This window comes from Prionailurus bengalensis, chromosome B4 (genome assembly GCF_016509475.1).
Source record: "Prionailurus bengalensis isolate Pbe53 chromosome B4, Fcat_Pben_1.1_paternal_pri, whole genome shotgun sequence".
NCBI lineage: Eukaryota > Metazoa > Chordata > Mammalia > Carnivora > Felidae > Prionailurus > Prionailurus bengalensis.
This window is the reverse complement of record NC_057358.1, coordinates 125,878,979-125,894,320: the sequence shown is the minus strand read 5'-3', so window position 1 is coordinate 125,894,320 and position 15,342 is coordinate 125,878,979. Positions and strand designations below refer to the sequence as shown.

Below are 15,342 nucleotides of genomic sequence, written 5' to 3'. Positions count from 1 at the left end.
GAGGAGGGGTGGGGGTTGGGTGGGGGGAGAACCAGGAAATGCTTGGTGAACACTTTTCATCACCACTATGCAGTCTGTTTACCTGTAAAACAGATCGGGGAATCCATGTTTTAAGAAGAAGACACAAAAGCTCTGAGAGGTTAAGTCATTTGACCAAGGTCACACAGCCTATCCATGGGGGATAAACCGATACTTTGCTCACTCTGACGCTTTAATTTACATGCACAATGTCTAGAGACTTTATATATACGCAGAATACAGTTTCAGGATGGGGGCGGGGGGGCCCTGCAAAGTGTGGAGGATAGAATAGGATTTGCATAGACATGGCCTTCCTGTTTGTATTATGCAATAATCAGTGTGCTCTCGGGGAAGGCAGGAGGGGGCAGAGAGGGGTTTATGTCATCATCAGCAGATTGACAGAAGTTTGGACAGAGAAGGATGCCTAACGCTGGAGTGTGGCAGAGGCACAGGTTTGGGGGACACGATGACTGCAGCACTTTAGGCCATTTCTCTGGCAGCAGGGAGGGGGCTCCCAGGCAGGACAGGCTGTCGAGGGAGCCCAGGGTAAGGTGATAAGGGGTAGACATGAGTGAAGACAGCAGGAATGCAGAAGGGATGAACCTGAGAGCTGCAGAGGAAGGTGGAGAGCGGCTCACTGGTGGAAAAGTAAAGAACCACCAGGCGGTTTGTACAACGCTCGGGACATTCTTCATACCTCACGCTCCCTATCCCAGTCTGGTATACTGCACCATTATAAAAAAAATTCCCTAAGGCCTCTTTTTCTCTCGCCTTGCAGCTTCTTAGGAGAAGGTGTGTATGGGGGTGGGGGGCAGCTTCACCGCGGTGGGACGCCCTTCCGCCCGACCCTCGGCCTGCGGGCTACAGTCACCGTTACCACCTCCGAGATCTGGTCCTTTCAGTTAGAGGAAAACTCCCAAGGCCCAAGGGGGCCAAGAGGCCTGCCGGTCGCCTCTTGCTCAGAGGGCTCCGGCCCTGCTCCCTCTGAGGTCCCCGGTTCGTCCACCTCCGAAGGCGGCCTTCGCGGGCAGGGTGGGCGCCCGGCTCGGTCCTGGCGCCCCTGGCTCCGCACCTCTTCCACGCCCCCAACTGCCTTCCCTTCCCAGGCGGCCGGAGCCCTGGCTGGTGTCGGAGGGCAGGCAGTCCCGCGGCGGGCCCCAGGTTCAGCCTCCGGGCCTCCCTTCCTCCCCGACTCCGCCTTTCCTCGGCGAGCGCGCGGGGCCGGGGTCGAGGCGACCCCCCCCCCCTTTGGGGTCCTCCGCCGAGCACAGCCGCCCCAGCCGGAGGAGGGGGCCTCGGAGGCGGGGTGCCAGCCCCGGCGGGGCGGGAGGGGTGCGCACTGCGGCGGAGGGGCCGTGACTCACCGCCTGTAACCCAACACCCGCCCCGCTCCCCTCCCCCAGCCTCTCCTCCGTCTCCGGCCTGGCGGCCGCGGCGACACCTAAAAGAAAATGAAGGGGCGCCCGGGCCCGTGGCGCCCCCGGCCGGATCGCGAGCGGGCCCCGGCGGCCTCCGGCTCGGAGCGCTCCCGCTTCCCCCGTCTCGGGGCTCGGCGAGCCGCCGCCGCCGCCCCCGCCGCCCGGGCGCCAGCAGGCAGGGAGGCCGAGCGGCCGGAGCAGGAGGCGGCGGCGGGAGCGGGCCCGCGGTAGCTGCGGCGGGCGAGCCCGGGGAGGGGGCGCTGGGGCTTGGAAGCCCCCGGGCCCCGGCCCGGCCGAGCGAGGACAAAGCCCCCTGGCCGCCGCTGCGGCCTACCCGGCGCGGCACAAAGGGCGAGTCGCGACACGCACCCATCCCCCTCCCAGCTCGGGTGGCCCCGGGCCCCGGGCGGCGGCGGGGAGGTGGGGAAGCCCCGGCCACGCCGCCCCTCGCTCCCCTCCCCCGGGGCCGGCCGAGCGCGCCGCCCCCGCCCCCGCCCCGTCTGCGCGTCCTCCCGGGGAGGGGTCGGGGGGCGCGGCGCCCCACATAACACTCCCCCTCCTGCGCTCGGAGACACCCCTCTCCCCTCCCTCCTGCAAACACCGCCGCCTCCCCTGCCACCGCCGCCACCTCGCCTGACGCTCCGCAGCTCGCCGCGGCCGGGGGGCGGTGCGCGGACCGTGCGCGCCAGGGGCGCCAGATGTGCAGTCGCCGCTGCCGCCAGTGACCGAGCCGCAGCCCGAGCGGGATCGGGCCGCCTCCCCGATGCTGCGGGGGCGACCTTGAGCGCGCCCCGGCTTCCTCGGCGGGGACCCCGACACCGCGAGCGCCGTGCCCGGTCCTGCCCTCTCCAGCCCGGCTCGCCCCGCGTTCGGACATGGAGGGGGCCGCTGCGCCCGCGGCCGGGGACGGCCCAGACTTGCGGCCGGGGGCGCCGGGCTCTCCCCCCGAGGCGGTGGCGGGGGCAACCGCAGCCCCCGCGGTGGCGGCGGCCCCGGAGCCCAGGAAGCCGCACGGGGTGAAGCGGCATCACCACAAGCACAACTTGAAGCACCGCTACGAACTGCAGGAGACCCTGGGCAAAGGCACCTACGGCAAAGTCAAGAGGGCCACCGAGAGGTTTTCGGGCCGAGTGGTGAGTGCGGGAAGCCCCCGGGGGCGCGGGGTCGGACGCGGCGGCGGACCCAGGGCGCGCGGGGCGGGGGTCTTGGGCACCGAGACTTTCTCGTCGGAGAGCGGCTTCCCGGGAACCCCCAGACAGACTCCTCACTCTCCCCAGCTCGCCGTGGCTCAGGCGTGTCTCTCTCTCTCGAAACACTTGTTACATCCTGTCTGCGCATATTTTGGGGGTTTTTCTCCCAGCAGCAAAGTAGTGTTTATGATTTGCAAACACTTTGCAACGTTGGGACCGTGGAGGTCTCCCTCGCGGGCACGCATTCAGACCAAGCCCTGGAATGCCTCGCTGCTCTAACTCCGAACAGACCCACATCCTCAGCGGGGTGCTGTGGTTCCCCAAGTCCTGTGTCCTGTAGATGAATGCGACCCCCCACTCCCACTCCTATTCCCCATCACCCTGGTGCTGCTTGTAGCTGCAAGGGAGGGTGGGCTCCTGCCTCTGTTTTTTGTTTGTCTTTTGTTTTGTTTTGTTTTGTTTGTTGTTGTTTGTTTTTAAAAGAGAAGGTTTGGGAGCAAAAGTTAAAGGCAGCTGCATGCCTGCGGGTTGTGACAGTTTGCCTCCAGCTTCTGGGAGGACTGAAATGCCCAGGGCATGGGTAGCCACACAGATGCCGAGTTGCAGCCGACTGACTCCATTGCATTTCAGGTCCTGGTTTCAGGGCTACTGAATTGCGGGGTCTGGCCCAGCCGCCCCACTCTTCGTGACAGCTGAAACCCTGCCAGGGTCCCAGCCCCATTTGCAGCTCCTTGAGTGCCTTGGGGTCTCTGCGTTGTCCTGAACTTGGTTTGTTGTCGTTTTCCTTTCTGCAGAACAGGCCCTTGAAATCCACACCGCTTGTGGCTAGAGGGTTGGGTTCAAAGTGACTGACTGTTGCAGAAAGATTTCGTGTGGTGTGTGGCAGAAAATTAACATGGTTCTTTGATTTGAAGCGTATCAGATGTATTTTAATCGATTTAGGGCCAAAGTCAGGAACTAATTATGATACTCCTTGCGTGCCCTTTTGGGGGGTGTTTCGGGGCCCAGAGTTGCTTATACACTTAACAAATGACCACGGCGAAAAAGCAAAACGAACTGGCGAGGGAAGTGGCAGATTGATGTTGGTATTTTTCTTTTCGATCTCTACAGGAACAGTTCTGGTGGGGGTAGGGGGTACCAGTCAGAAAGTTTAGCCCCTCTATTCTCAAATATTTGGATACCTGGATAACTCCCACATCCTAAGTTCCCCTGTTTGGGCTGATCCAACTGTATTCTATAGCTTAAAAAAAAAAAAAGGGGGTCTGTGATAGGTTAATTGGAAATTCGAGACATTGTGCATTGTATTTTGAAAGGCGTCTTCAGTAAACAAATCCTACAGCCAACAAGTGGTTCAGAATTCATTCTGGGCAGGTGCCACTTTTTTGTAGGTTGAAGATTCTGTAGAGACAGTTGTAAAGATGTACTTTGAGGAACGCACTTTCAGGTTGGTGGAAGAAGAGGCTGAGAAACGTGCACTTCATTCATGCTTTTCTTCTGAGGTGATATTCCCCAGGCTGGATGTTGAAGAAGCAAGAAGTAAGCCTCGCTCCTTGCTCGTGTTGTCTTAATAGCTGTTGAAGAATCGCGCTGGGAAGCTGGGAAGCGGAATAATGAAAAACAGACGCGGCTGGAGCTGCAGGTTGAGGATGTGAGCCTGTGAGGGGTTGAGTGGTAAGGGTGTGTCTGGAGGACACAGAAGCCCGAATGCTGGGGAGCGGCCGCCAGCTGTTTGAAAGAATGAGATCTCGTCTTATGGGAGACACCTTTCTGAGTTTCCCTGGGGCTTCCTGTCAAGCATTCGTCTTGCTGTCTGATCCACAGACGAGGCTAGAGTGAAAGGGATTGCATCAGGAGACGGGAGCCTGCCTTTCTCTTTTGGTGGGTGTCTTTCCCTTTATTTGCAGAAACTCTGAACATTCCGTCGGGATTTAGTTGGACGGCCGCTAGGGGGCGCCCTGAGAACGGGAGAAGCTCCTTTCTCAGCCGGGAGACTGAAGTCCTGCTCTCTTATTGTCCAGCCCTGGTTGTTTCCCATTGTGCTCTTAATTTCAGCTAAATCTCTTGTTTTACTAAAAAATTAGGTGAAGATTTTGAGTCTGGTAGCAGATCCCAGCTCAGAAGCTGGAAATCCTCAAACTGCTTTCTATTTGATACATAAACTTAAGAATGTTAGCAGAATCATGTGGTGAGAACCTTGCATTAACCAGATGGGAAAACTGAGGTTTGGAGATGGGAAGGCCTCCTTGGCCTTGAGTCCTCCCCCTGCTGAGCACAGTGCTCACAGATGGTGTAAGAACTTAAGTGAGAAACAGGAATTGTCAGGTGGAAAATTCCCTATGCCTGGCTGAACAGAAAATAAAACAAACACACAAAAAAATCGGTCAGCAAGTCGTTCTTGCCTGTCCAGCGCTTGGCGATTCAGAATCTGTCCAGAGCAGCAAGGAATTTTCATCTGAAGCGTGGACTTGGAGTTTGCTTCTGGTTCTAAGGATGCACCTTGCTTTTTGGGGTGCGGTTGAAGAAACCTGAGAGAGCACTGTCTCCGGCCTGCCTTTTCTTTCAGTCTTCTATTTTCATGTGTGCCCACGTCCTCTCAAGAGGAGCAGAGGCTTGAAGCTGCTTGGCCTGTGAGAGTAGCTGGCGTCCCAGATGGGAGATGCTGTGGAATCAGTGGGATACCCCCTCCCCCTGTTGAAAGCAGCTCAGAGGCAGACAAGTGTTTAAAACTGAAAATGTTGTGGCTTTTAATTGCACATCTGGAAGGGCCTTCGGAATCAGAGCACCGCACAACACCGTCTTCTGTGTTCTGTGAAAGCCACTTCCGAAGAGAGTTGCAGGATCCCGAGCTCAGAGTGGCCGACTCGGCCTGGCCTGGTCCAGCCATGCTCCCCTCTGATTCCCAAATGTGGTTTGTGGCCACTGCCTGAGGGTGTCAATGACACAAGGGCTCCGAGTGGCTTGTTCCGGAGATGAACACATCCCACAAGGAAGCACTCTCGCAGAGGGGCTGAGAGCCCTGGCCAGCATTCAAATCCTGACTTTTCGCCAGCTCTGTGACCTTGTGCAGGCTATGTTACTTTGAAACCTCAGCCTCCTCATCTGTAAAATGGGCTGGCAGTGGTACCATTTTCATGGGCCTGTTGTAATAATTGAATAAAATCGTCTATAGAAAGCCTCAAAAAGTGAAATTCACCAATTTAGTTGCTTTCTTTTAGCAGATTCTTTTTTTTCCTCATCTCACGTGGACTTTCATTTAGATTTTAAGACCATCAGAGGGACATGGTGCATTGGACAAATTAGCCTTGTATCACTCAGAGTGGTAGGGGAAACAATCGGCTTCTCGGCTTGATTAGGGAACACAAGGTGAACAGAAAAGTGCGCCCATGAGGAGCCGAGACAATCAGCCAGATTGTGATAGGATCTGAAAGCATTTCTACAGCCTTGAATTTGGGCTTTGTTTCTTGCACAACTTTTGTTTTGATACAGTTTTGGGCAGGGCTGCTGAGTGGAGCCCTGTGGCATAACACGGCATGCATTTTCTTTGAGCCAAACTGCCCGGACCTTCAGGCTGCTCAAACTATTGCCAAAAAAACCCAACCCCCCCAAAACAAACAACATTTTGAGGAGAGGTGTCATGTGATCACCTCACCATCAAGGGTTCGACTTTTCCCCTGCACCAGGTCATCTCTCCCGAGCCGGGGGGCGAGGTCTCCAGGAGGGGTCTGGTCCGGGAGTGGCGGATCAGCGGGCAGAGTGTGCCCCTGGTTTGCCGCGGCGTTCCTGGCTGCCGGAGCTCTAGCTTGGGTGATGGGGCATCTTCACTTAGCAAAGGAACTGCTTTCACCAAAGATGGGTGTTTGAAACCCTAGCCCAAAGTTGCTCCCAGCCTGGTGCCGGGAAACTGCAAACGAGGGGCACAATGTAGGAAGCGGGCCTGCTGAGGCAGGTGACGTGTGGCTGTCCCGTGGGGGTGGCTGGGGTGCCTTATTGCAATTATGGCCCCAACCCACTTTCAGGGAGTAAAGGGACATTGGCAAACATGTGGTCCAAACTTCTCCTCTTGGAGACGGGAAAAATAAGGCATAGAATCGTTAAGTGATTTCTCTGTGGTTGCACAGCCAGGAAGTAACCCAGCTGGGTCTAACCAATCTGATTCTCACTTTGGTGTTTTTCCATCACTTGTTTAATAAATCTTTACTAGAGCAAGATGTGATGCTCACTCCTAAACAGCTCGTAGTCCAGTAGCAAAGATAAAATGTGCTTACAAATTTTGAGCTAATTCTGTGCAGTTCAACCAAGAGTTATTACCATCTCCCCTGTGTTTCTCCCCGTGTGAAAGGCCGGGACACAGGCATGACTGAGACCCACGGGGCTACCCATCTGGTGGAGGAGGCAATAAGCAGTCACTAGGTCTGAGTACCTCCTTTGTGCAGGACTGGATTATATCAGGTGATTTTCATGTTGGAATGTAGCTCCCTGAAGCTTAGTACATTTCGCTGAGTTCAATCCTGGACAGGAACACCCCCTCCCCGATTGCCGCCGCTGCTATGATTATTACTGGCCGATATTTTTGAAAGCTTGGGGTGTGACATGCCATGCTAACTGCCTTACAGACATTTCCTCTCATCGAAGCCTTACAACAACCCTGAGAGGTGTGCAGTCTAGCTAGACCCATTTAACAGATGGGAAAAATGATGTTTAGGGAAGTTGGATAACTTGCCGAGGGTCATACAGCTAAAGAATGTCAAGTAGTCGGTTTCGAAACCCGCTGCTGCTACAGAAACGGAGAACCTTCCTCATGTTGCACAATGGATGGCCTCTGGATTTGGGCGTGGTTCTTTGCTCATGGTGTCAGAAGACCAGCCATGGGGTGATTCTTTTCCCCGGGGGGGTTTCTTTGCGCTGTTTGGGAAGGGGCAGTGGCATAGTGGAGGATTAGCAAGGGCAGTTGATGTTCAAGATGACCCTTGATTTGGGTTTCAGGAGACTGAGATACAGGGAATTTCAGGCAAAGGGAGATTTTAGGGTGAGCAGGCCGTGTTGCTTAGGATGCAGGGTTTGTGCTGGGAGGCAAGATTGACAAGATAGGATGGGGCTAGTAATAATAATATTTCATGATGGTAATAGCAGCTAATACTTTATGAGGGCTTATACCATGGGTCAGGTACATCGCCATGTACATATTACCTTTTTTTTTTTTTTAATGTTTATTTGCTTTTGAGAGAGACAGAGTATGAGCAGGGGAGGGGCAGAGAGAGAGGGAGACACAGAATCTGAAGCAGGCTCCAGGCTCTGAGCTGTCAGCACAGAGCCCGACGCGGGGCTCGAACTCAGGAACCGTGAGATCGTGACCTGAGCCGGAGTCGGACGCTTAACTGATTGAGCCACCCAGGCGCCCCCATTGCCACGTACATATTAACTGATTTAATTCTCATAATGAGCCCATTTTCTAGACGAGGAAACCGAGTCACCGACTGTGAAAGTCACACGCAGCTGCAGGGTCAGGGTTTGGACCCAGGCAGTGTGAACGCAGAGACCTTGACCATATCTCTTCCTCTAGGTGGGCTGACCTGGGTTCTGGTCGCAGCGGGGCTCTGAGCCCAGCAGTCTGGTGTGCTGGCTTGGAGAGGGGAGGCTAGCTTGGAGGTTTTCGCAAGAATTGAGGTATGAGGAGATAAGGATCAGAACCGCGTTGATATGTCTGCTTCTGGCAAACTGCTTGTTGGGCCGCGAGTACGCTTTAATGAGTCAAGTCAGGGAGCGCTCCATCTGGACCCACACTGAGTTCTTTGTTCCTCGAGTAGCCTCTGATTCTGGAATCCCTAGCGGGTCTGGAGAGGTCAGCTGGTTCACCTCCCCGCGTACAGGTAGAGATGTGCCCACACCGCACAGGACGTCTCACTTCCTCCTGGGAAGCCGCAGGAAAGGAGGATTGAGGCAAAGTATCTTGTCTGTTGGGAAGCCCTGTCTCATTACCTCCTGTCACTGCCTCCCGTAGTGCCAAGCGCATAGTAGGTCCTCAACAAAGTCCTGTAGGACGGAACTGAAGTGAATGCATTGAGCAAGGGAAGATCTTAGGAGATGGAAAGGCCGTAGGTCATCGTCTCTGACCTCAAGGAGCTTTCTGATTTGCTGGGAAGAAAAAACAACGGCTGGAAACGAATGGCCGGTTACACAGCGAAGTCTGCAAAGCCAGGCAGACCATTCTCCGCACGGATTCCCTTTCTGTTACATGTGCTCAGGCACTCGTTAGGGAGAGAGACGTCTGTCCAGGGCTTGTCGGCTTCCTGTCCTCAGTGGCTCTGGAGTCAGACGGCCTCAGTCTCATTTGTCTTTCCCACATGAAAGTCCTGGAGCATCTGTAAGTTATGATTTGCGAAGTATCTGTTTTAAAGCAGAATGCATTTATCATCGCGCTGGCCCAGACGACGCTACGCAGGGCAGGAATGAGAAGATCCCAGGCCCCAGAGTAGGAGGGGCTCGGCCAGATGACCCACCCGTGAGCAGAGTCTGGCTGTATTGATAACATTCTCTGGAAACAGCCCAAGAGCAGCCAGATGTTGACTTCACGGCGGGGCCCTTCGGTAAACTTTTAACTGCGTTTTAAAATGGGGATGGCCAGTTCCACTCGTCAGCCTTCCCAATGATGCAAACACACGTCCACACGGAAACGTGAACACAAATGTTCCCAGTGGCACGATCCACAAGAGCCCTAAGTAAGAGCGACCCAAACATCCGTCAACTGATGAATGAGTAAATCAAACGTGGTGTGTTCTTTTTCTTTGTGGAATATTGTATCTGATCCATTCCACAATTTCATTTATGGAATACTTATGGGTTATTATTCAACAGTGAAAAGGAATGAAATACTGAAACGTGCTGTAACACGGATGAGCCTTGAAAACATTATGCTCAGTCACAACAGATCTCACATGGCTTGATCCCATTTCTGTGAAATGTCCCAAATAGGCCAAACCGTAGAGACAGAAAGTAGATGAGGGGGTGCTTAGGGCTTGAGTAGGTTGGAAGGAAGTGGGGAGTAGCTGCTGACGGGCACGAGGTTTCTTTCTTGAGTAATGAGAATGTTCTAACGTTATGATGGCGGTTGCACAAATATGGGCATATACTGAAGATCCCTGAGTTGTACATTTAAAACGGGTGAATTTGGTGGTATGAAAATTATATCTCAATAAAGCTATTACTAAAAAAACAAAACAGGGGTGCCTGGGTGGCTTAGTCGGTTAAGCGTCTGACTTCGACTCTGGTCATGGTCTCACAGTCTGTGAGTTCAAGCCCCGCGTCGGGCTCTGTGCTGACAGCTCGGAGCCTGGAGCCTGTTTCGGATTCTGTGTCTCCCTCTCTCTCTGCCCCTCCCCTGCTGTGCTCTGTCTCTCTCTATCTCTCAATAATAAATAATGTTAAAAAAAATTGAAAAACAAAACAGCAACAAGCCGGAGCTCAGGGGGGTGGGGGAGTAAGGGGCTCGGGGGTGGAGGCCCATGTCTGTCAGGCCGCCAAGATTCCGGTCTGTGGGTCCACAGAAGTCTCATGCTAATGTTGTGCAAGATGAGGAAAGCAGTGACCTGTGTGCCGTGGCCACGAGAGCACCCTGGAACCAGAATGCCCGGATCCACATTCTGTCCCACCGCTTGACAATTTTGTGACCTGGGGGTGTTACTCATCTCCTTTAAGCCTCTGTTTCCTCATCTGGGGCTTATGATGGTTCTTCTTCCCCAGACTGTTGAGAAGATGGAAGAAGGTGCCGCGACGCAGCTGAGCCTTTAGACCCGTGCCTCACACATAGCGGATGCACAGATGCATAGCGGATGCAGCTGGGGCTTTTGCTGGTCTAAAAGGGCACATTTGTCTGAATTAGAAAATGGCGTCCCTCTAGGCAAGTGAATAGGAAAAGGCTCCCCTCCTGGCCTGAAGCAGCCCCAGACTGATGGCTCTGGGAGAACCAGATGCCATTCACTTGTCCCTCCACTGGGCCCCCGGGTGTATATGTTCTGCACACCGCCACCTGGCTTACCTGGCGGTGGCTTTCAGTATTCTTAGTAGCTGCCACTCATCGCTGCTCTGTGGCTGAGTTGTGATATTCAGACACGACATACTAAAAACACATAACAAAGACACAACATATGTCGGGGGCTGACGTACCTTCTTTTTCTTTTAATCTAGTGGTAAAGCAGATGTATTGAATGAGTGCGTACTAAGTGCTCAGGACTGTTGGCAATTTCAGAGGAGAAAATGACAAGTGCTGCCACCGAGATCCTGAGAACCTAGTTGGGGCGTGTGAGTAATACATCTGGAATAATCTGGGAACATGCAAGGTAGGATATCAGTGGGGTGTAGAGGAAGAAGTTCAGTGTCGTCCCTGCTACTTGGCAGCTGGATGATCCTGAGCGAGCCACACTTTGTCTCCGAGCTTCTGTTTTCTCGTCTAGAAAGTGTGGCTGCCGGCATCCCACCAAGTGGGATTGGTAGGAGAGATAGGATTTGGAAGCTTCTGACGCAGAGCCTGGCGCCTAGCAGGCTCTTGAAAACAAGGGCTGGTGCTACTATTTTGGTGAGAAGTACCACATAGAGTACCCGGTGATCTTCTTATCTTGGATCATGACTCTCCCTGCTAAACACGGAATTTGCCACGTCCTTCAAGGTTCCCAGCTGGGTGTCCAGACTCCCACTTCCTTATTACTCTGTCTCGGCCCTTGGTCCGTTCCCTTCAGGACATGTAAACTATGGGGCGCCTGGGTGGCTCAGTTGGTTAAGCATCCGACTCTTGATCTCTGCTCAGGTTATGATCTCACGGTTCATGGGTTTGAGTCCTGCGTCGGGCTCTTCACTGACAGTGTGGCGCTTGCTTGGGATTCTCTTTCTCTCCCTCTCTCTCTCTCTCCTTCTCGCTGCCCCTCCCATGTGTGCGTGCTCTTTCTCAAAATAAATAAATTAAAAAAAAAAAGAACACATGAACTATGTGGGTTTGACGAATTGTCTGTGTATGCCCTCCCCTTCCTCCCCCTTTAGGAGGGAAGCAGGGGTGCGTTCTTACTCCTCACTGCATTTGGCCTGTGGCCTGGTGCCCTTCCTCTAGTAGGTGCTCAGTAAGAATGAATGAATGAATGAATGACTGGGGAGTGCAGCAGCAATCCTGAGAAGGGGGGCTCTGTGACCATGGGAGGCAGCAGGAAAGGTCCCTTGGGTCCCCACCCTCTTCCCTTTCTGGGTCACCCCCCTCCTCACCTCTGTGTGGACAGGTGTGGAGAGCCTAGCATTGTCAGGTAAGTGCCTCTCTCTTGCAGCTCTGCACCCCTGCTGAAGAAGAATAGGAGGAGGGAGGAACCTGTTTCCCACCCTGGGCAGCTGCCCCTGCCCCCCCACCCCCGCCCGCCCCCCACCACCTCCTTGGGCTGCTCCCACAGCCCCCCATCTGAGAAGCCTGGTGGTCAGCTCTGCAGAGGAGGCAAGCTTTAGATGCAAAGTGCATTTGCAAGATTTGCAAACCGTTTTCTCCCTGGGTTGTAAATCAAGTGCTTTAGGAATTGTAAACCGACTGGAGTGCAGAGTTAATGTATGTCTGGAAAAAACACCATCATGATTTGCCTTTTAAACTCAAGAGAAGAATTCCATGTCGCTTACTTTCATTAGAGATACTGAGACAGCATGAAGTTTCCCCGGGGACCGTGCTAGGAGGCATGTGTGGTAGGTTCCCCCTTCCCTGGGAGGGGAGGGGGACAGCCGGGTTCCAGTGTCTCAGAGCCCAAGGGCAATTTCCCAGTGTGAAGGAGGGAGCTGCTTCTTTGTGTTAGAATTTTCTAAGGGCCCCCTCCCCTCCCCCACTCCCTCCTCTGTGTCAAGCTCCTCATATTCAAGTGGCTCCAAAGCCACCAAGACCGCTGATTGCTGCAGGTTTGGAATCCTTGCTGGCCATTTCTTTCCCTCATGCCCTGGGCTCAGCTCACGTGTGATTTGCCTAACTGCCCAGGGACATGACTGCCAAGGGACACTCTGTGTCTTCTACAGGATGGTGAAAAGGAAGTGGATGATCCAATCTATGGATCTGAAAGGGAGCATGGGGGCGGGTTGGGTTTCAGAGCCTGCCTGAACCTCCTGTGTAACCTTGAGATGGTCAGCCTGGCTCAGTTTCTTCATCTGTGACATGGGAGTGACTGTGAAGATAAATGAGCTGTGTGTCAAGGTCTGAGAAAAGTGTGTGGTCCACAGAAAACACTCCTTAAGTGTTATTCTTGGAAGGAGCCCTCCTGGGAAAGGCAGGCCAGCGTGCCGGCTGTCCTTGTATCCCCGGCCGCCTGGGTGCTGCGTGTCACTTGAAGTAGGTACCCTAGTGTTGAGCCCCCTTTCTTCACCTGTAAATTGAGGGGCTGAGACAGACTGTTCTCCAGGTTCACAGGAAGAGAATCCTGGGATTCACTGAAGGATATTGGTAAAATGTAGATTTCATTTCCTGTTGCTTGGTTTTTGGCCAAAGGACTCCTTGTTGCAGGGGAAGGGAAGTGTCTTTATTTCTCAAAACTCTTTTCCGATTGTCTGGTGCAGGCTTTGACAAGTGTAAGGAGACTCTTCCCATGCGGAGGGCCATTACCTTCCCTGTTCTCGGATCCCACTGGATCTGTATACACTCCCCTTCAGCTCAAGGCAGGCACCGCTTTTTCAAGGATGTCTGTGCGGCAGGTTCTGTGCCAGATTCTGTGTGAGACAGAAAATTCTCACTTTTAAGGAGCCTATCAGTTTTCTCATGTGGAAAGTGGGACGGTAATAGCAGAACATGCCTCCTAGGTGGATAATTACCTTGTAATGGTTCTTAGTCGAGTTGAAGGTGAACTTTTCCTTCAACTAGCAGAATGAGTGGGAGGGAAGAGGCTAACACTCCATTGAGTAGGTGAACTCCGAGCCCAGCATGTGAATGTGTTTGGAGGGAAAGGCAAGGCAAGGGTGTGCTCACTCTAGGGAGAACCCCAGCTTGCATTTTCTTCGTGGTCATAGGGTATCTGTTTCCCAGGCAGAATCAAATGGGACGTCCAGGGGACGCCTGGGTGGTTCAGGCAGTTAAGCGCCCAACTCTTGAGTTCTGCTCAAGTCATGGTCTCGAGGTTTGTGAGTTCCAGCCCCGTGTTGGGCTCCGTGCTGACAGTGCGGAGCCTGCTTGGGGTTCTTTTTCTCTTCGTCTCTGCCTCTCTCTCTCTCTCAAAATAAATAAATAAACTTAAAAAAAAAAGCGACATTGAGGGAGGGAAACCTCCCTCATTGCATGAATGGGCATGCAAGCAGCTGACAGCAGAAATCCTGGAGAGGGGAGGAATGAAGTAGAAATCTCCACTGAGACCCATCCACCTTCTCGAATGTGTAGGAAGGTTCAGAGCAGATGGAGGGTATGTTCCCTAACGGTCTTAATAGCAGGAAACATTTACTGGGTGACGAGTGCGTGTGCCAGGCGCTGTTCTGAGTATATGCCTTCTGTCCTCTATCATCAGTGTGTTCATTTTGCAGTTGAGGAAGAAGAGTCTTAGGAAGGTCAAACGACTTGCCCAAAGTCTCAGAGCTGGGATTCAGGGCAGGGCTATCTGACATCAGGGTCATGGTCATAATCCCTCGGTTCCCTAGCCTTTCGTGGGATGGGACCTTGGAAGCTTCTGGAGCCCCCTGCTTTGGTTTTTTTCACCCACACACTGGATGGTGAACACCCACTGAACCCAGGCTCAGAGAAGTGGTCTCCAAGCTTGTGAACATGGCAGTTGGAGGAACTTTGTTGCATAATCTCAACTAATTCAGTTATCCTTCTCGTTTATGTCCTCCCGGTGCCTAGTTCAGGGCCTCACACACAATAAGAATGCAACAAATACTTGTTGAATGGCTGTGGGGTGTTAAGAGTCAGCGAATAGTGTCAGGAGTCTTGGGGTCCGTCCCCTTCTTGCCACAACTTGAGCTGTGTGACCTGGGGCAAGATGTGTCCCTGCTAGGCTGCAAGATGAGGGCCGTCTGTAAGATGAGGGCTCTGGGACAGATTTTTTGTCAGGATTGATTATTCATTCAACAAACATTTGTCGAGGGCCAGCTGTGTGTCAGACACTGCTCTGCTCTGGGTGATAGCGGGAGAGTGATGGTCAGGAGATGGGGTTCCTGCTCTCCCAGAACCCCCTTCCCAGCCTCTTCCAGAGTCCGCATTCGGTGAGTCTGTGTGTCTTGTGCCCACGCTGCTCTGAAGTGGCGGTCACCGAGGCTTCCCTTGTCCCTCCACTAGAATCCCGGCTCCGCCAGGGCAGGGATTTCGTCGGTTTTCTTACCGATGAATCCCAAGCGCCTAGCCCCATGCCTGGCGAATGAACGTCAGTGATGTGCACGCACACAGGACCAAATGAATGATTCAGGGTATCTCTCTTGCTAATAAAATCACTGCATGTGAAACTTCTGGGGCTAAAGCCCAAGAAGAAAATTAAGGCACAGAAGTACCATGTTCCAGGAAAAACTCCGTCTCTATAAAAGCAAGATGCAGCCAAGGTTGGGAAGGCAGGTTTATTATCTCTGCTAGCTGTGGGATTAGGGAGTCAGGCAGGATTCCTCCATTTGTCATCTGGTGATGCTTTTTGCAAACCACAGAGAAAACAAAACAAAAACAAAAACTCTGCCCCTCCGCCCCTCTCCCCTCCAGCCCCCCTCCCCCCGCCCCCCCGCATGCCTTCTTTATTTCAAGCAGAAAA

General features: G+C 53.5%; 1 protein-coding gene across 1 annotated transcript in view; it reads left to right on the top strand.

The window, feature by feature from the left end:
- Positions 1-1,922: 1,922 nt before the first annotated feature.
- The window catches only part of NUAK1 (NUAK family kinase 1), a 71,911-nt gene continuing 58,491 nt past the window's right edge, over positions 1,923-15,342 (top strand). Inside the window, exon 1 of the mRNA XM_043562409.1 lies at positions 1,923-2,569. Within this exon, the coding sequence (XP_043418344.1) occupies positions 2,312-2,569 (258 nt within the window). The 5' untranslated portion in view covers positions 1,923-2,311. The remainder of the gene's footprint in view (positions 2,570-15,342) is intronic.